Here is a 21,480-nt window from a genome sequence, read left to right on the forward strand (position 1 = left end):
TTTTGAATGGCTCCATCCTGTCTCTATCCTTTATGAGATATGGTTCCAGAACTGAACAGCACTCCAGATGAGATCCCACCAAGGACCTGTACAAGGGCATTAGCATTTTATTTTTCAAACTGGTTATTTCTCTCTCTATGCAGCCCAGCATTCTTCTGGCTTCAGCTATCGCCTTGTCGCATTGCTTCGCCATCTTCAGATCGCCAGACACTATTACCCCAAGATCCTTTTCTTGGTCCTTGCACATCAGTCTTTCACCTCCATCACATACAGCTTTTTTGGATTACCGCATCCCTGATGCATAACTCTGTACTTCTTGGCACTGAATCCCAGCTGCCAAATCTTCGACCACTCTTCAAACTTTCTTAAATCACTTTTCATTCTCTAAGAACATAAGAAAATGCCATACTGGGTCAGACCAAGGGTCCATCAAGCCCAGCATCCTGCTTCCAACAGTGGCCAATCCAGGCCACAAGAACCTGGCAAGTACCCAAACACTAAGTCTATTCCATGTTACCATTGCTAATGGCAGTGGCTATTCTTTAAGTGAACTTAATAGCAGGTAATGGACTTCTCCTCCAAGAACTTATCCAATCCTTTTTTAAACACAGCTATACTAACTGCACTAACCACATCCTCTGGCAACAAATTCCAGAGTTTAATTGTGCGTTGAGTAAAAAAGAACTTTCTCTGATTAGTTTTAAATGTGCCCCATGCTAACTTCATGGAGTGCCCCCTAGTCTTTCTACTATCCGAAAGAGTAAATACAAACAGTCTAACTTCAGTTAGTCAACCTGAGTGACTCACTGCTCTCTTGATTAACAAATGTTGGTCCCTATTCAAACCCAATCACACTACCTCAACACCTTTCCAAGGTGAGTAACTGAGCTGAACTATTCAACTTTTTTACTTAGGTATACACTGCTCCTAGCTTATTTCTAGCTTCTGGCTACTTTTTGGGTTGTTGTTTGTTTTTTTTGTGGGGGGGGGGGGGGGGGTTTCAATACAAGCACTCAGTTAGTATTAAATACAAACACTCAGTTCTTTAAAAGTCTGGAGAACACTCAGTTCTGCAGACTTTTAAAAATAAACACACTACCTACTGCTACCCTATTGACTGACTAGAAATACAAACAGTCTAACTTGTTTATTCACTGCCTGACTATTAAAGGCACAAACAGACAAAATAATATTCCCAAATAGTTAACTTTGCCTCAGTACTTTAAAAAAAAAACCAAAATAGACAATGTCCCAAGCAAAAACTTACTGATTCCTTTCAGCCACCAGCAAGGTGATCCTCTCCTCTCAGTGTTCCCACTGGAACACTGAGAGGCATGTACACTCTGTTGCAGAGCTTAGTATCATCTGCAAATAGATAATCTACTTCTATCCCTTCCTCTATGTCATTTACAAAGATATTTAACAGAACCAATCCCAAAACCGATCCCTTTTGCTCTCCACTTTTCTCTCTGAAGAGCAGGTTCCATTTACCATCACATGCTGTCTCCTACAAGTCAGCTAGTTTGTAATCACGCCACCACCTTGGCATTCACTCCCAAGCTTCTCATATTCACATGCCTCCTATGCGGTTGGGGGACAGTCTCTGAGCAGAGCTGGAGAAGCTCCATCTGCTTAAGAAACCCAGATTGACTCACCCTCACTTAGAGTTGCTGGCAAATTTAAAGTAGAAACAAGCACTATGGGTACCATGTTGTAATGGCAGTTAGCTCCAAGGTACTCTATACCGGTTGCATCAACACTTTGTCAACCAGCACCCTACTCTATAGATACCAGTAAGACCTTATGCATCATGACATTCATCATGGGATTCTTTGATGCTCATGCTGAAATGCTCTACTCAAACATCACTGATAGTGCAGCAATTTTACACAGTACACAAATTGACCAAGCCTTGGAATGCAAACTTTGCGAAGATGACAAGGACATCATGCTGGTCAGCTGCAGATCTAGATAAAACAGATGACTCAGTGCCATGATGATCTTCTACGTCATGAACAAGGATGGCACCTGCACACCTGTCCCATCTCAGCATTGAGGAGGGCCTGCTCCAATGGAGTCTTTGGATCTGAGGGGGACAAGGTCAAAGGGAGTCTCCTGTACCATTTAAGCGCTCTCCTCAGCATCACCAGCTATTGCTGCACACAATCTCTGCCCTGAGGAGGTTCCTGAGGCCACTACAAGGTGGGGGGGAGCCTTCCCTTGTTTGCGGGATCAAGAGGGGGAGGCTTTCCACCTTGACCCCAACTGATGAGCCACTGAGACAATGGTAGAAAAAAAAATTTGAAGCAACGAGACACAGGCACTAGGCTCCAAAAAAGTAGAAAAATTTTCAAGAGATCGGGCCATGTCCACGGTCTTTACTAAGATCCAATAGTTGGGTCCATGTCAGTACCATTTGATGACATCATCCACGTGTAATAGCTAATTCATACAATAAAGAGTTCCTTTTCTGCAGTGCAGTTGATTCAAGTTCATTAGTACTAGTTCTGATTAAGAGTTTAAGATTGCTTAGTCACTTAAGGCTGCTACAATGATTGAGCTCAGCAGATAAGACATAGGATTACAAGAAATACAAGTCTTACATAATAATATTCAGAAGACTGTTGCTAATATAATTTTCTCTCAACAAAGATGAAACTGAAGGCACAGGAATTACATAAAGACTATTATGAGATATCAGGTTGGCCTCTTTCCCCCCCCCCCCCCACCCCCCACCCAAATGGGAAGTTCACTCCTCCCAGTTCAGCCAGATGTATTTATTTTATTTAAATTCTACTTTCAGGCACTTCAAAGCTGAAATACATTCACATACCATAGGATCCAAACAGTTGCATGCCATGAGCAGGGTCAGATGTAGAACATTACCGCACCCACCATATTAATTCAATTCTTGATCTTAGTCAAGACGGAACCAACCTCAGCCTATGACTCAGACAATATATTAGGCAGTTTTATAGTTATTTATATTTGAATATTTTATTATGTATTTTTTATTCCTTTTCTTAATGTTCTTAATTTAAATGTATTCTGTAAACCGTGGAGAATTTGTTTTTGTGCAATGGTATAAAAAAAACAGAATAAATAAATAAATAAATTTTATCTTAGCCAAAAAGGCCAAGAGGCAGGATGTGCTACACTCATGCTTTAGATTATTAAGATGAGATCAAGGCATCCTGATTTACTTAAGAACCCTCAATTGAATTGGCTAAACCAAACATTTATAAATATTTTTCAAAAAAAAAAAAAAAATTTTCCTCAGGAATTAAATCAACAAGGAAAATAAAACCGAAATATGCATTTTTTTCACTGCAAACAAAACAAAAACATTGAACTGTGGAAATGCAGTTTTAGATGCCCATAAAGCCTTACCTTAGCCTGAATGGTGAATTTACCCATGGCCGAGAGCTACCATGCTCATACACTTGGATCTGCTGTTGGCCGCTTGCATGCTCTTCCCAGATGATATCCAAAGCAGCCCTGCATAATCGGGTACTCTTTCTCTGCTCAAGGGGCCCATCACTCTCCAATTCATCTGAAGTTAAAGACTGAAGGAGCTTTTGAAGCCTTATCAGTACATTCAGCCTCCACTGCTGGGAGGTGAGCTTATGATTTGGGTTAACAGAAAGGGTCCAAGCTGAAGATTTGTCACCACTTTTCACTCCTCTTGACAACTGCTGGTGAGAGATTAGCTCTACAAAATTTCTAAGTAGCATGCTACTGCGGTCAATAAGAAGAGCCGTGTATTCTTTCAACAGAATATCCAAGATTTTCAGAGAGTCCTCCTGAATCTCTTCAACAATGTGAGTCATGGCACTAGAGAGATGGGCACTCATCAAAGGGAAAAATGGAGCTATTTGGTCAGCTGGTATTTTGGGAGCCAGGAACTGTAAAAAGCGCATGGCAGCCGCTCTTACAGTAGCGTCCTTATCTGTAAACACAGCAGCCACCTCACTTACTATACTGGAAAGGTGCACATCTATCACCGATGGATGGAAGGACAGCAGCTCTTTGAGACCATTAAGCGCACTCTGTTTCACACCAGCATTGTAGTGATGCATCTGTGACAAGAGATCCTTTAACAAAAACAAATAAATATATATATATATATATATATACACATACACATTTACTAATCTTATGTTCCACTAATCTAAATACCTACCCTTTAATAGAACTAGTTTTTAAACATCAGCAAATAATATTTCTTGTGGCTAAATATCTATATTTTAATAAGATTAAGGCTTCAAGGACAGCTTAGTGATAAAGCTGACTTCTTAATATCCACTTATAATATCAGTATTTATGAAATACAGGAAAAGTACCATTTATTGAACTTGAAGCCACATTGAAGTTGTCTGGTCTGCTCAGATATACAGTTCAATGAATTTACAAGTGTTCAGTAGCAGGATAGCACCAAACATGTAGTGGCATTATTATAGAAAGATATACATGTGGTACATAATGCAAAGATTCTAGCACTCGCAGCTGGCAGCATGGATTTCACAATAGTATACCATTAGGAAGATCATTTTTATTTAATATGATTAACAACCACTAAACAACCCTTAGAAGCAATAAAATACCTTACCAGTTTTAGCTTAAATTTCACCATCACATAAAGTGATTCCTTTAACACTCCCAGCCATGATAAAACCATCAGTTTTACTAGAGTAAGACTCAATAGAGAAGCATGATGCAGTTTTCTAACAAAGCCAAAAATGTTTATAAAACACCAGAAGTGGCCACAGATAAATGTGCTTTTGGTTTGCTTGGGGGTTTTTTGTTTTGTTTTATCTGGCATTTTCTTCCTGCTCCTTTGTACTTCCAGCTCAAGTGGAACCACAGAATTCTCTCTCAGCTACCCAAGGATTTTTCCTCCTATTTTATGTCACCATCCTCCCCCCTCAACCCACATGCCTAGTCTGATCATTGCCCTGATAAACCTGGACCAGGAGGCCCTGCAGCAGGGCTCCTTCTGGAATCCTGCAATCACAGGCCCTGCATCCAGCCACCTTAAACAATAATCAAGAGACTCTCCACTAAGTGCTATGAACACTGCCTCCACAGCTTCGCCAGTCTATCCAAAACACAGGAGACAGGACTTAGGGATCACACAGGGGACTTTCCACAAGGCAACAAACAGCGCTTGCCACCGTGCCCCCCCCCCCCCTTTTTTTTTTAAAACAATTTTTGGTCCTGCAATTTCCTCATGCTCTTTGTGCTTCCAGCTGAATCAGAAGCAGCTAAAGCACCATGAACCTTTCTTTACAACTCTTCAGGAGTTCTCCACCCCCATTTAGCTAGCCCAGTCTTTACAGAAGGAATTCCTAGTTCTCCCCAGAACCCTGTAACAGTGATCCATAAGTCTGCCTACTAGGTGTCTGCAATAAGCAATGGTTGAGGCTCCCTCCCTCCCAGGGGCTGTAAATGCTGCCTTTGCAGCATCCCCAGCCAGTCAGGTGAATAGAAATCTACCCTGGGAATCAAACCTAGGTTTTCTCAAGAGGAAAGGGCATTACCAGTGGTATGCAACAGCAATTGGTCCTTAGTCTGGTTCTGTTCAGCATTTTTGTTTGCAATATTGCATAATACCAATCAGAAAAATGTGCCTAAAATTTGCAACATACCTTGGAAAGTATGGAAAACATGGGGGTGGGTCTAGTGAATGGCAACAGATTTTTTTCTAAAATAAATTACAAGGTCATGCATTTGGGTTACAAAAATCTCAAAAGAGCAGTACAGCATAGGGGGTGAAGTTCTATGCACAAAATAATGGGTTTGGGAGGCAATCGCATCTGAAGATCTTAAGGTAGCCAACCAGGCAGACAATACAACAGCAAAAGCAAGAAAGATGCTTGGATGCATAGGGAGAGGACTACCAATAGATAAAAGGTGATACTGTCTCTTGTGACACAGTGACCTGTTTTCCCTTTTTTTTATGTGGGGCCAGGCTAGATGCCTGGTCCATCTTAAATCCCACAGAGGGAGAGAGCTCTGAGAGTGGGACTCTGCAGGACAGGGGAGAATCCGGAGAGTGGGACCAGCTGAGGCAGAGTAAGTGTAAACCCAGCTGGGTTCAGGAGGCCTCCATGGCGCCAGGAGAGGCAGATCCTGTAAATCTATTCTGACCAAAATCAAGGGAGTGGGAAGTGTACTGCAAAGTTAGGCAGATAGTCTTATTAAGTACTGTTAATGAAAGTGCATTTGAAAAGGGTGGAGTCAGTGTGTTTTTCTGCTCCAGCCAAGGTGATTTGTTCGGTCACCCTCACACTGGGGCTGATGCACATTTGAGTGCAGAGGGAACGCGTATGCAATATCAGGTTTTACACGTCCTTAACACACGCAGAAAATCTGCGCCTAGAGAATAACACCAATGGTATGCAAATCTAGTTAAATGCGCCAATTAGGTATTAGTACCCGATGCAATAACGCGCGCTGAAAATTTGTGCGTCTTTAGCGGGTTTTTTTGCGCTTGAAATTTTGTTCCTGCTTTACACTGGCGTTATTGTGCTGATAGCTGGTGGTTTCTCGGGTTTTCTGTTTCTGTAATAGATACTGCTTATTTCCTTGTAGTGTTGACCTTTTTCTTGCATCTGCGAGGAAGATGCACACGGGCAATAGCAAATAACCCTGCTAATAACAGAAGACCAGATCATGCAGACCACGCAGAGCAGGCAGAGGTTAGGAAATAACTTTTGTTTTGTTTTCATTGAAATGTTGAATTTACGTCCAATTTTTGGGCCATTAGGATACTCTGGGTTGGATGTCTGTGATATTGATGTTTTACAGTTGAACATTCATTAATTTTGCATCTTTTAATAACCCTACAGTCCTTTAGTTCCAGGTCCATTTGCAACTGTTCTTTTGTAAGCTGAGGATGTGGTTGGTCTGTTAGAAAAACACCTGATGGATCCTTGCTGTGACCCTATGTCTTATGTTCCTTACGCTATTATGTTTCCAGGTGCAGCCCGGAGCCATCTGTAGACCCTGCAGGCAGTGTGTTATTCAGCCACGCACTCCTAGGATTACCTGAGTCTGAAGTGGTGCAAAGATACCGTCTCAGCTCTAGAGCAATTGAGACTCTGTGTACCAAGACATGTGCAATGATATAGATCCCATCGCCTCTCACAACCATGCTGTCCCAGGGCTGGCGAAACCTCTGTGTGCCTTGCATTTTTTTGCGACAGGTAGTTTCCAGAATACAGTCAGACTGGTTTGCAGGATCAATCAGTCCTCAGTCTTTGGACAAGATCATATCCCTAAAGACTTTGGAGAAGTCTTGAGGGATATGATGAAATGTATGTGATAGTATATTTATTTCCCGGTGGACCCAGTGCAACTGCATGAGATCCGGCGTGGATTCTTTGACATAGCTGGGATGCCCAATGTATTGGGAGCAATAGACTGCACCCATATCGCACTTACCCCCAGCTCGGAACAAGAGCATGCATTCCGCAATCGGAAGTCATTCCATTCGATGAATATGCAGGTGGTATGTGATGCCCGTCATCGGATCCTGAATGTAATTTCGAGGTTTCCAGGGAGCTGCCACGATTCCTACATCCTTGCTCGTTCCTCGCTTGGAACCGATTTTCCCTAAGGGAAATACAGTGATGTCTGGCTGCTCGGAAAGTAACAGTAGGTACTCATAGTCTTGATAGAGAACCAGGTGGCAAGGAATAATGCACAAGTAGAAGTTAATTGCTTTATCCTAAAGTATTTTAGTACTATTGTGTATATATGTGTTTCCCTGGTGTTTTTGTCAGTGTCAAACATGTAATATTTATTACCTCTATTATAGGTGATGCTGGCTACAGCTGTAAGTCTTGGTTGCTGACTCCGCACACCACGGCACATACCAGCACTACGTCTGTCATCGAATGGATATTTGGCGTGCTGAAAGGACAATTCAGATGCTTGGATCAGTCAGGTGGTGCCCTCCAGTACAGTCCTGAAAAGGTTGCATGCATTATGGCCTGCTGCATGCTACATAACCTCACGTTGGGCTTTGGCCTTGGTCCCTGAAAACTTGCCCCCAGATCTACCTGCACAACCAGCTGCAGAAGTGGACAACACAGTGTGAGGCTCGGAGGGTCGCTGAAGGGTCATTGAGGAGTATTTTGCATGAAGGTTCTTAGAGGTCTTATAAATAACCCCTCTCCTCTGTCTAAGATATTTCCAAAATTCCACTGTTTTGTGTTTTCTATTTCAGGAGTTGGAGTCCGAGAGGCTCTGAAGGATGTTCATTTTCTAATGTTATCTTGGTTTTCTGACTTCTTTATAGTTAATAAATGTTTCTGCAGCTGAGTGTTTCTGTGGTTTAATGTAATTCCTTAAATTCTTACTGACGTTCTTTACTTGGGCGCTTACATCCAAGGCGTCCTTTGAATGCGAAGAACAGCCAAAGTCCGGCCCCTAGAAAGAACACCGTGGTTGTAAACGTCCACGAGGGACTGCATGAAAGGCCCTTCGTGTCCCCAAGTCGACCCTTTTAAGGGACACCAAAGTCATGACGTCCACAAGGGGCCGCATGAATGGACACTAGTCCGGGGTGTGCCCTAAAAGGCGCCAGACTTGGGGCGCCAATGTCAGGTTGTTCAGAAACCCGTTTGGCACCTTTAAGGGACAGTATAGTCATCAACGTCCACGAGGGGCCGCAGGAATGGACGCTTTAATCCAGGGTGTCCCTTAAAGGGACACACGTGGTTCCTTCTGCACATGTCCATCCCCCGCATCCATGCCTAAACATCCATTTTGTGCAGAACGTGAGGTGTAGCCAGCAGCAGCAATGCCGCAAGGCAGAAGTCGCCTTCCAAACTTTAGAGTCGGGGATGAGCGGCTGCTAGCCAACCTCATTATAAGTGATGAGAGGCAGCTATCTTTTCGCCCTGGTCGCCAGCGTAATCAGGAAAGGGCAGATGCTGCCTAGGTGGCGCTCAGGGCGAGATTTAATGCCCAAATGTCCTACCCCAGAGAGGTGAATATGGGCAAGGCCTACATTGGGGTAGCTTGAATTGTAGAATGGGTGGGGAGGTGCAGGCCCTGCATTGACGGTATATAGTTATGTTTGCATTTTTTATTCCTGCTGCCAGGTGGAAGCAATGAAAAAAGAGGGCCAGGCGTCTGCGACGGGAGGAGGAGTGGTGGCTCCTGGCCCTCCACGCCCGACGTGGGCAGCTGGATGGTGAGTATATTCAGAATTATATCCGATTATTCCACCCCCTAAATTGATAAAGTAGAGAGTGATGGGTGCGCAAGTCCATTGACTTCTCTTTCACTAACAAAATTGTTGTGAGTATAAATAATACGGTTTATTTATATCTGTTGTGTTAAATCAATGCATCTTGAATACCACCTTCCTTCCATCCATCCTTCCTTCCATCCATCCTTCCTTTTCACCAACACCTTTTGCTATTTTCTATTTCAGACACCTCGAACTCAAGCTCAGAGGCAGAGCAGGAGGTGGAAGAAAAGGAGGCTGCCAAACCATCTCACTCGTCACCGCTACCCCCAACATCACCGTATATCTGGCCTCCACCCCTGACACCACCTCCCCCCAGATGCATGGCCACTGCCACCCCCCCCCCCCCCCAACTCCACTGGCTATTTGGCCTCCACCCCAACACTCCCAGATGCATGGCCGCTGCCCCCAACCCTGCCACCTCCAACACCTCCCAGGCCCAATACCCTGCCTGCCCCACCCGTTTCCCACCCCATGTCCCCGAGGGATGAGGAGCCCTCCATTGATGCTCCATCTGCGGCCTGCGATCAGCAAGAGCAAAAGGCAGGATCTGAGGATGTGCCTGGTGAGGAAGGAAGGCCTTCTTCAATTGAGGCACGCCTGGATGCTGTGCTCAGACTGCTTGGTCAGCTGGACCATAGGATGGACACAATGCAAGGGCTCCTGGTGAATGTGGGAGTCAATTTGGCAGAGCTAGTGCAAAGCCAGCAGCGGATGATCAAGCTTCTGTCAACCTTAGCAGGAGCTGGATCGCTGGTGGTCCTGTCCTGGCCCCAGCCCAGTGGGCCCCTGCTGCCTTGCCAGTGACACACCTCCTTGTCCCCCAGGGTCACCTAAACAACCCCTGTCCTCTATCCCTACCCCCCCCCTGTACATTGCTATATACATTGTAAATAGTTTGATGTTTAAATCTTAATAAATATTGACATATAAAAACATTTGATTGTCCTGTTTGCTCTCCAGTATTATGACCAGTACCGGCCTCCAGTGCTGTCCCTGTAATGTGCAAGGGCAAAAGAAATAACACAGTGGGAAGAGGTTAGGGGAGAGGATGATGACAAGGGTAATGCCATAGTCAGGTGGGAAATAAGGAGAGCATAGAAGACGGGGACATAACCCACCGTCTGGACTGATCCATGGTACTACAGGAACGAAAATTAGCAGGTAAGGAATAGTTTTCTTTTCCCTGTACATACCAGGATCAGTCCAGACGGTGGGATGTACCAAAGCTTCCCTACTACGGGTGGGCCGAGGAAAGCCCTGCTCGAATGACACTATCCCCGAAGTACCCAAAACCGGGAGCTCGGACATCCAAACGATAGTGTCTAGAAAAAGTATGGAGCAACTTCCAAGTGACCGCTCTGCACATCTCCTGCAAGGGTACCGCCGTGCTTTCCGCCCAAGACGTGGCTTGCGACCGAAGGGCAGCCCCGAGATACGCCGAGGCGATCGCCCCCTGCAGCCAGCGGGCAATGGTAGTCTTGGAAGCCACATGTCCCTTCCTAGGCTCCGCCCAGAGAACAAACAGATGATCTGAGTTCATTGTAAACCGATCTGATATGTTTATGAAGGTCGGTATAGAAAAGTTTTTAAATAAATAAATCAGAGAGTCAGACATCATTGGTAGGCGCCAAATATTGCATCAGAACTCGCCTGACATCCAAAGAGCGACAAGAAGGAAGGTAGCTCCACCGACTGACTGAGATGAAAGGCAGAGACCACCTAAGGCAGAAAGGAGGGTACCGTGCTCAAAGAAACCCCTTTCTCAGTGAAACGGAGAAAGGACTCCCGACAGGACAACACCTGGGGATCCGAAATGCGGCGCGCTGAACTAATTGCCACCAGAAAAATAGTCTTGAGGGTGAGATCCCTGATGGTGGCAGTCCGTAGGGGCTCGAAAGGTGGACCGCCTAGCACACTAAGCAGCAGGTTGAGACTCTAAGGAGGACAGGGCGGTCTAGGCAGCGGCTTCAGATGCCGCACCCCCTTGAGGAACCGCAGAATGACCGGATGGAATGAGAGAAGTGACTCCCGTCCGTTGTGGAGAAGAGCTCCCAACGCCTCTACCTGGAGTCTGATGGAGTTATACGCAAGACCCAACTCCCGACCGGACTGTAGAAAGGAGGGAATCTGCGCCACCGAGGCGTGAGCCAGAGGAATGGAACACGAGACACACCTAGCCTCAAAGACCTTCCACACCCTCACGTACATAACAGAGGTGGACGACTTCCGCACCCGCAGCAGAGTGGAATCACTGCCTCCGGATATCCACGCCGCCTCAATTTGTGCCTCTCAAAGCCAGGCCGCCAGACAGAAGCGATCTGTCTCCTCGAACAATATGGGTCCTTGTCCGAGAAGTCGCGGGAGGTGACCAAGACGAATCGGCTCCTCGACCGCCCGGTTGAGAAGGTCCGCAAACCACGGGCGATGGGGCCACTACGGCGCCACCAGAATTACAAGCCCTGGATGACTCACTATCCTTCGAATCACCTTTTCCACCAGAGGCCACGGTGGGAAGACATACAGGTGAAACTGCCTGGGCCAAGGGAGGACCAGGGCATCTAATCCCTCCGCGCCGTGCTCCCTTCTGCGACTGAAGAAGCGAGGTGCCTTTGCGTTGCCGGCTGTGGCCATGAGGTCCATGTGAGGCGTCCCCCCAACGCCGTATGAGCAAGCGCCTTGCCTCCATGGAGAGCCCCCACTCCCCTGAATCCAGACGCTGACGGCTGAGGAAGCCCGCCTGCACATTGTCCACGTCTGCAATGTGGGACGCTGCCAAGTGGAGCAAGTGAAGTTCCGCCCACTGCGTCAGCCTTTCCGCTTCCCACGCAACATGCCAGCTTCTCGTGCCTCCCCGGCGGATGATGTAAGACACTGTGGTCGCATTGTCAGACAGGATCCTGACTGCCTGCTGACGAACCAGGGGGAGGAATCCCTGCAGGGCTAGGCGAACCGCCCTGGTCTCCAAACGATTGATGGGCCACTGCATCTGTTCCCTCGGCTACCTGCCTTGGATGGAGCTCGACCGACAGACCGCTCCCCATCCGGTGAGACTGGCGCCCATGGCAACCACCACCCAGTCCGGATCCTCCAGGGACACACCTCCCCCCCCCCCCCCGGGCCAGGGGTCGGGGATCCAGCCACCAGCTGAGGCTGAGACAAGCTGTCACCGGGAATCGGGAGAACTGCCTGGAAAACCCGTGGCACCGGCTTCCACCGGGCTTGCAGTGCCTTCTGAAGAGGATGCAGATGCGCAGAGGCCCATGGCACCCGGTCGATCGTAGACGCCATGGTCCCCCGCACATGGAGATAATCCCACGCAGTGGGTTCCGGAAGCGACACGAAACGCAGGATTAGCCCGCGCAAGCTCCGGACGCAGGGACACCTTGCCCGCCCGTGTGTCGAAGTGAGCGCCCAGAAAATTCAACGATTGAGGGGGCGTGAGGTTGCTCTTGTCGTAGTTGATAATCCAGCACAGTGACCGAAGCAGCCGTACCACCTGGTCCATGGCTAGACAACCCTGGAGCCGGGACTGCGCCCGAATGAGCCAGTCGTCCAGGTAAGGGTGAACAAGGATCCCTTCTCGACGGAGCGCCGCCGCGCCTTTCGTAAACACGCGTGGAGCCGTTGCCAAACCAAAGGGTAGAGACCAGAATTGGAAATGATGACCTAGAACCCTGAAGCGGAGATAGCGTTGATAATCTCCATGGATTGGGATATGAAGTTACGCCTCCGTGAGATACAGGGAAGCGAAAACGTGGAACCCGAAGGAACCTGTTGACTGTCTTGAGGTCTAGGATGGGCCGAAACGTGCCCTCCTTCTTGGGAACCACGAAATAGGAGGAATAATGACCTCGACCCCGCTCGGGGGCGGAAACCGGCATTATCGCCCCTAACACCAGAAAAAGATCGAGGGTCTGCCGACCAGCTCCTTGCTTGTGAAGAGACCCGCATGGTGAGAAGCGAACCTGTCCCCGGGTGCGTAGACAAATCCAAAGCGTAACCATGCTATATAATATTCAAGACCCACTGATCCGACGTGATGCGGACCCACTCTTCGTAAAAGAGAGCAAGCCGGCCCCCCACCCGCGGGGGTCGGCTCATGGGTCAGGCTGGCCTCATAGCGACGACTTCGAGGAGGAGCCGGAAGCTGGGGCCTCCTTGCCGGGCCTACGACCCCGACAGGACTGGTTCCAGGAATGAAAACGAGATGCCGGATTCCGGGGCGGCTGCTGCTGTCTGCCCATACGGGACTGCCGCTGGTTCCGGGACAGATTCCTAGAGAAACTGAACGACCTGTTGGAGCGAGGCCTATCTTACAGGAGTTTATATACCGCATTTTCATTGAGAGGCTTGATAATCTGGGCCAGATCTTCACTGAAGAGGAATTTTCCCTTAAAAAGGAAGCGATCCCAGGCGGGTCTTGGCCGAGGAATCCGCCGACCAGTTGCGGAGCCATAGACGACGGGCCGACCCCGCTGCCACCATCGACCGAGATAGTACTCGGAGGGGGTCATAAAGGGCATCCGCCCCATACGCCATGACGGACTCCAACCTGTCCGCCTGCTGAGTCTCGACGGCCGGAAAGTCCTGTGAGGTGAGCAGCTGCTGCACCCAACGGAGACCCGCTCCCTGTGCCAAGGAACTACAGATGGCCACTCTCACCCCAAGCACCGACACCTCGAAGACTCGCTTAAGATAGACCTCCAGCTTCCTGTCCTGAAGATCCTTCAAGACTGTGCCGCCCGCGACCAGGATTGTAGTACGCTTTGTGACTGCCGAGACTGCTGAGTCCACCGCCGGGACCTTGAGGAGCTCAAGGAAGTCCTGCGGGAGGGGATAAAGTTTATCCATAGCTCTGCTGAACTTGAGAGAAGCCTCCGGCGCGTCCCATTCCCTGGCAATCAGCTGCAAAAAAGGTGGAATGTATCGGGAAAGCCTTGGAGAGGGGCTGGAGACCTGCCAGGAGAGGGTCCCCTTTTTTCTCCCCCTGGGGTCTGGTGCAGCCGGATCCGAAAGAGCATCAGTGTCCATCTCCTGAAGACTGTGAGGAATCAGGTCGTCGAGCTCCTCCGCCTGAAAAATGTGAAGAACCCTCGGGTCATCGCCTTCCCCCTGAGCCGTCAGGGTGGGATCATCCCCGTCTGTGTCCGGGAGGGGTCCTCTACCAGGGTGAAAGTCCAATCCCGCGAATGCCCCGCGGGAGCCCGGGAGGACCCCTGCGCTGCCCTTGCCGGCTGCCCATTCCTCTGCACTGGAGGCCCCCCCAGTGCCGGATCCAAGCGAGGCAGCTTCGAGGGGAGGGGCAACCAGGGGACACCCGGGGGACTGACTGCTGCTCTGCCAGAAGGGCCTGTGCATAAGCACCACAAAACTCTGGTGAGAATAAAGTAACCCCCGGGGGAGGGCCCACCGGGAACTCCCCAGTCGGCTGACTGCGTTCCTGCTCTTCAAGAGGCGCCAAAACGGGAGGCACCGAAGAAATCGGGGCCCCTGCCTCCTCCTCTGAAATGCCGGCGTCCTCAGTTGAAAACAAATTGGCCACCATTCCCACGCTCAGCGGGAACGGGGCCTGCCGATGTCGATGCTCGCTGTCTTCCCCACTGTTTCCTGTGCCATCCCCCTGTAGAGCTGTCCTCTCCCGCGGGGAGGCAGCTCGGACAGAGCCCCTCCCGCGGCAGCCGACACCCCTGCCGGCTGCAGGACGAACGGGCCGCCGCACGTGGCATGAGAGACCACGGGGGAGGCAGGCAGGCAACACGCGGTGCGGCACACAAACGCTGTGATTCGGCATCCCAGGCGCGCGAATCACCCCCCCTTGCCGACCCTCCGGAGCCGCTGGGGAATGTGACCTCCCAGCGGCTAGCGGCCCCGGGGAATGGTAATTCGCAGGGCAGCAGGGTAGCACCGAAGCAGATAGGAACCTGTTGGGGGGGGGGGGGGGGGGGGGGGGGGAGTCAGTCCCACTGAATTGTCCCCCAACGATCCGGCGAGATCCACCGCGCCGGCGACTGCAAAGGAAACCAACCTTAAAGAAAAACATTCTTCGCACTTACCCTAACAGCACAGAAGAGAAAAGACACAGAGGACAGAACACAAGAGAGCAGCCTGTCAGCAAGTCCCTCTTGCCCTAGCCCAGCCACACTGTAGGCTAACCTGCCCTCCTCCTGTTCCTTGAACCTCTTAGAGGTTTTCTGGGTTTTTTTTCTTGATCCGTTATCCAGAGAAGGCCTAAAAACCTAATCTCCTGTGCTGGGGACTGCCAGTCCCCTGCTCACATCTGCTGGAGTCAGAAAATACTGAGGATTGAGGCACAGGGGATGAGGTCATATAGGGCCTCCCCCTCGAGCTTTTGTTCTGACTCCATCTGCTGGACGGGGGACATAACCCACCGTCTGGACTGATCCTGGTACGTACAGGGAACTGAAGATACCAGGAAAAGGGTAGAGGTATTTAGGTGGCAATGTCTAGGGGTTGGGGAAGTGGTGAGAAAAGGGAAGAAAATCTGAGGTTGTGCCATTATCTCCTGTGTTATTATTAGCAGGCTTCCCACATTTGGGGAAAAGTTTAATCATAGTTGAATATAGAATAAGAAGGTAAAAAATAGGCAACTTGAAAAACTGGAAAAATGAGAGGCATTGCAGCCTTTGAAAAACAGGGAACTAATTTATTGAGAAAACAAAAATAACACTGTCACTGTGGTGTCGCTGATATGAAGGCTTGGCACAACCTGTCTTCCCACCAGTGCAGCAATGTTGTTTTAGAATTTTAAATTCTCCCGCTGCATCTGCTGGAGGATCGATTGGCAACTGCAGAGTTGTGACCTTGCTGCTGTTCAATTAGATTGATCACCATGTTGTTGGCAAGCTCATCCAGGCAGATGGACATGCCAACCTCGTCCACTTGCTGCTCTTTTGGAGCCCCTGTAGTCTCCACCGGCTGTGTTTCAGGGGTGTCTTCCGGAGTGGAGTCCTCCTGCAGGGTCAGCATCCAAAGTTCTTCGGGCTACGTCTCCTCGACCACATCGGACTCAGTGGGAGGGTTCTCATTGGTGTTGGGGAACATGAATTCAGGCGTGGAAGGAGAGTTTGAATCTCCTTCCACACCCTTATCCATATTGTTTCTTCTCCCGTTGTTTGACACTGCTGCTCCAGGAATGGATAAAACAATCAATAATAAGTTAGGTTGTTCGCCCAAGCACATACAAACAATGCAAACATGGTAGTCATTTCGAAAATTGTACCTTCTGGTCGCCCTGAGTCACAGCCGTCAGGTGCAGTCACTCCATCGAGCGCCTCTGGGCGCAGTGTGGAGAGGATCAGCTCTTCCAGGGGAGTCAATTGCAGACTATGAGCAGGTCCACCACTGTCCATTTCCATGAAGCCACAATTCTGGCAGCTTTCTCCTTCACCTCCCTGCAGGTGTCACGCAGGCAGTGCTGAATCTGCTTTAAATCCCTGGTCTTGACCCCCTGGAGACTGACCTCTAGAGCGATCCGCTCCCAGATTTGCTTTCTGGTCGATTGCGAGCACTTTGATTTGAAGAGGGCCCTGTAGTTCTCGCAGATACTCCGGCAGAGCTGCTCCTTCTCCGCATCAGAGAAGCGCACATCACGCACACACTTCTGTAGAGGTTGGACACCACTGGGGTCCCACCTGCTCTTCATCCGGATGCAAGATTCGTTTTCTTCCATTCCCATTCTGATGTCCATCCAGTTGACCACCAGCATTTCGACCGCTGTTCTCCATGTAAGTTACTCACTGCCAAAACAGAGACTGGAAACAAAAGTATTATACTCCAGTTATTGGCAATTTAAAGAACAGCAATGATACATGAGAAAACAAATTGGACAGATCAGAGAGAGATCATGGACAGATAGAAACACAGGCCCCCCCAGAGAGCATGTACAGATAGAAAAAAGCAAGGTTGCTTTTTAAAGGGTTGGGATGGGGGGGTGGGGGTTTCCCACAGAAAGAAAACAATTAAAGTTTTCTGATCTGGGGAGTGGACCGAAATGGCCCTTCCCAGACCCGAAAACGAAGTGGGGACAAAAATTATGCACGCCCCTAAATTTGCTCCATAAGACGCACAAATACCCCGGAACAGAGCCAGTTTAGCACACCATTTTTTTATTTTTTTTTTAATTTTCCCCCTCTGAATTCTAGGTGCGTCTTATGGAGCGAAAAATACGATGTGTGTCCCTTGCGTGACTGTCTATGGAGGTGGGAGGGAATGCATTGCTAATTCATCCTGCTATCTACAGAAACAGTTTACGGTAAGCAAACTTGCTTTTTTCCCCATCGATAGCAGGGAAGAATTAGCCATGCTGTCTGGGAGTCCCAAGCTCCCGGGTTGTGTCCACAGGTATATGGTCTGGAAGGTTCAGACAGCAACCCTTAGAGAAGTAGACAGTCTCATATATTTTGAAGAGTTGATAAGACTGCTGTGCCTATTGCTGCATCAGAGGTCATTTGCTGTTGTAGACAATAGTGGGATGTAAAGGTGTGGATTGACGACCATGTTGCCGCTTTGCAGATATCAGTCAAGGGAACTTTGTTCAAATGGGCAACTGATGCTGCAGTGGTGCGGATTTGGTGCGCCTGAGGCTTGTTGTTAAGCTTAATGGAATGTTTGTTGTAGCAAAAAAGAATGCATTGCGATAACCAACTGGCTATAGTCCTTTTTGAGACAGGCTGCCCAGAGTCATTTGGGTTAAAGGAAAGAAACAGTAGATAAGGTCTCGAAGTGGAATGGGTCCTTTGTTTATAGTAAGCCAGAGCTCTTTTACAGTCTAGAGAATGTAGAAGTCTTTCACAGTCATTTGCATGAGGCTTTGGCATGAAAATGGGCAGAGTTATAGTTTGATTAAGATGAAAAATCGATACCACCTTAGGTAGAAAGGTAGGGTGAGGGTGAACAGTCACCTTGTCATGGTAGAATTCTAGATAAGGAGAGTAGTGAACCAAAGCCTGGAGTTCTCTGACTCTTCTCGCGGATGTGAAGGCCACCAGAAAGACTGTTTTTCATGTCATATATTTTATATGGCTGGAGTCCAATGGTTCAAAGGGAGGAAGCATTAGTTGTTCCAAAACCAAGTTTAGGTCCCATGGTACTGGTGGTTTAGTCACCGGTGGGCGAAGCCGTAACATGCCCTTCATGAATCTGGAGATTAACTGATGATTAGAAATTGGGAGATGGTTATGAGGGTCATGAAAAGCTGCTATAGCACTAATATGAACTCGCACTGAAGTGGTGGCTAAACCTGTCTCGTAAAGTGAGTGCAGATACTGCAGTAGTTGACTGCCAGTGGCTGAAAGGATTTATGTTCCTCGGGCTACACCAGTTCAAAGTACCGATGCCATTTTCCAGTATAGTTGCGTCTGGTTGAAGGTTTTCTGGATGCAACAAGGGTATCTTCTACCTGTGAAGATAGGCCTAGATGATTTAGTATTTGCCTTTCAATCTCCACGCCGTGAGATGAAGTGATCGATGCATTGGATGAAGGAGAGCGCCCCCTTCTTGCGTCAAAGATGCGGAAGGCTGTGCAGCATTATTGATGGGCGTATTGAACGTCGCATTAGGTACACATACCATGGTTGTCTTGGCCATGCTGGGGCGATGAGTATCATGTCCGCCACATCTTGAATGCATTTCTGAATTGTCCGAGAAATTAGTTGAATGGGAAGGTAGGCATACATTAAGCCTGGTGTCCATGGAATGAGGAAGGCATCTGGGGCGAACCGTAGGCTGCTGGAATAAATGCAGCAGAAGGTTTGAACTTGTCTGTTGGTTTCTGTGGCAAAGAGGTCTATTGCGGGGAAACCCCACTGTCGGAAAATGCTTATTGCCACATCGGGATTTAAAGTCCATTTGTGCGGATGAAAAATCTGGCTTAGACGATCTGCTGTTACATTGTCGAGACCTGGAAGGTAAGTGGCTTGAAATAATACTTGGGCTTTGATTGTCAAATGGAGTATTAGAGTTGTTCCAGACACAGTGTCCAGGAACACGACCTCCTTCCTTGTTTATGTAAAACATGGCTACTTGGTTGTCTGTGTACACCATTTGACTTGATCCTCGGATTTGAGCAGAGAACGTTTGAAGTGCTCTCCAAATGGCACGCAATTCTAAGAGATTGATTTGATATATAGTCTCTTGAGGAGTCCACAGACTGAGTTTTCAGATCGCCTAGGTGGGCTCCCGAACCCTTCCTGGAGGAATCCATGGTAAGTGTGAGCTGATGAGGGGGTAAATGGAAGGGGGCCTCCGAGGATTGGTTACTGGGAGAGAGCCATCAACGAATGTCCTCCTTCATTGCATTGGTAATTTGAACCTTGCAGTTGAGTGGTTGTAGAAATTGAGACCATTGGGTCTTTAGGCCCCACTGTAAGCGCCGAATGTGAAGTCTGGTGTGGGGAACCACATAGATTGCTGCCGCCATATGTCCCAAAAGTTGAATAACTTGGCGTGCGGATGCTTGGGTTTTGTTGAGTAGGCTGCAAGCCAACATTGTAAGAGTTTGTATTCTGTCCGCAGGAAGGTATGCTCACTGTTCTACTGTATTGATGAGAGCTCCTATGAATTGAAGTAGTTGAGTAGGTTGTAGGTGAAACTTCGAGGCTGACAAGAAATCCCAATGTTTGAAGGCAGTTGATCGTACGTAACGTATGTGCTCTCAGTGTAGACGGATCCGATGCTACTATTAACCAGTCGTCCAGATAAGGAAATATTTGAATCAAAAGTTTCCTGAGGTGAGCCACCACCACTGCTAGACATTTTGTGAATACCCTTGGGGCTGAGGATAGGCCAAAGGGATGAACCTTGTATTGGTAATGTGTATTCTGAACTTGAAAACAGAGGTAACACCAAGAGGATGGGTGAATTGGTATATGGGAGTATGCATCCTTCAGGTCGATGGAACATAGCCAATCATTGGGTTGTATCAGTGGCAAGATATTCTTGAGAGAAGTCATCTTGAATTTCTCTTTCTAGATGTGTTTGTTGAGTAGTAGCAGATCCAGAATGGGTCGGAGACCTCCCGATTTCTTTGGAATAAGGAAGTATTGGGAATAGAATCCCTGATGCTGTTGAAGCGGGATGATTTGTATGGATTTTTGAAGTTGTAGGTTGGTCAATTTTGCATTGAGGGATGCTGAGTGGGCATGTATTGTCCGTATCGGAGGAATATGAGGAAGAGAGAGAATGGATTGAAAATTTAGAAGGTAACCATTCTTGATGATGTTGATTACCCACTGGTCTGATGTAATGGATTCCCAAGTGTTTAGGAAAAAATGAAGGCGTCATCCTATGAATTTTGGTGGTGGTGATGGCTGTATTGACCTAAAAAAGATGGTGGTTGTTTATGTTGAAGTGCCGGCATTTGTTTTTGTTGTCTGGAACGACCCCTTGAAACAGTTTGGGCTGGGTTTCTGGGTGGAACATATGGCTGAGGCCTATATTGAGAATATGGTCTGTTGTATGGTCATGAATAATACCGTCGACGGTAAGGATAAAACCTCTGCTGGGTTTTATGTGACTCTGCAGGTGTCGTAAGGGAAAGTACAGCCACATTCTGTTCTTTGAAATGAGAGACTGTGTCCCCAAATTTATCCCCAAAGAGAGTGTCTCCTCCACATGGAATATCAGCTAATTTCTCATGCACATCAGGTCGAATTGCGCTCACCTTATAAGCCAAGTGAGGCGTCTGGCCGCTATAGCAGAAGCTCTTGCCGATGACTCGAACAATTCATAAATAGACCTAAGTAAATGTCGAAGACCTTCTTCTATATCCAGAAAAGGTTATGGAAGAGTGTTGTCCTCAGATAAACAAATTGGACGCAGCTTTTGAAGAGATTCAAAGAGGTACTGCGTAGTATAGAATTGATGGTGCTGTATTCTAATTGCCAACATGGAGGAGTGGTATAACTTCTTTCCAAAGTCATCCAGACATTTATTCTCACAGCCCGGTGGAGTGTTTGAATGTAATTTACTACACTTTGCCTTTGATAAAGCCAACTCAACCACAATGGAGTGATGAGGAAGTTGGGAAGTGTCAAATTGTGTCAAATTGCGCATTTTATATTTGATATCTATTTTTCTGGAGGTTGCAGTTGTTGAGAAAGGCGTTTTCCAGATCTTGAACAGAACATTATCTAAGACCGAATGTGGTGGTAAAGCAGTCAGCTCAGGAGGAGCTTCAAAGATTTTTAGGATCCCCA

At 47.9% G+C, this 21,480-nt stretch overlaps 1 protein-coding gene across 6 annotated transcripts in view; it reads right to left on the bottom strand.

Annotated features, from left to right (window-relative positions):
- The window catches only part of TEX10 (testis expressed 10), a 678,603-nt gene that overhangs the window by 617,248 nt on the left and 39,875 nt on the right, over positions 1–21,480 (bottom strand). For 5 of the 6 annotated variants that reach the window (XR_003854633.1, XR_003854635.1, XR_003854634.1 and 2 more), the window contains exon 2: positions 3,391–4,094. The exons of the other annotated variant lie outside the window; for it this stretch is intronic. Coding sequence is in view for 2 of the 5 variants with exons in the window: in XM_029589916.1 (XP_029445776.1) it covers positions 3,391–4,094 (704 nt within the window). In the remaining 3 variants the exon portion in view is untranslated. The remainder of the gene's footprint in view (positions 1–3,390; positions 4,095–21,480) is intronic. 6 annotated transcript variants of the gene reach the window in all.

This window comes from Rhinatrema bivittatum, chromosome 2 (assembly GCF_901001135.1).
Source record: "Rhinatrema bivittatum chromosome 2, aRhiBiv1.1, whole genome shotgun sequence".
Taxonomy (NCBI): Eukaryota; Metazoa; Chordata; class Amphibia; order Gymnophiona; family Rhinatrematidae; genus Rhinatrema; species Rhinatrema bivittatum.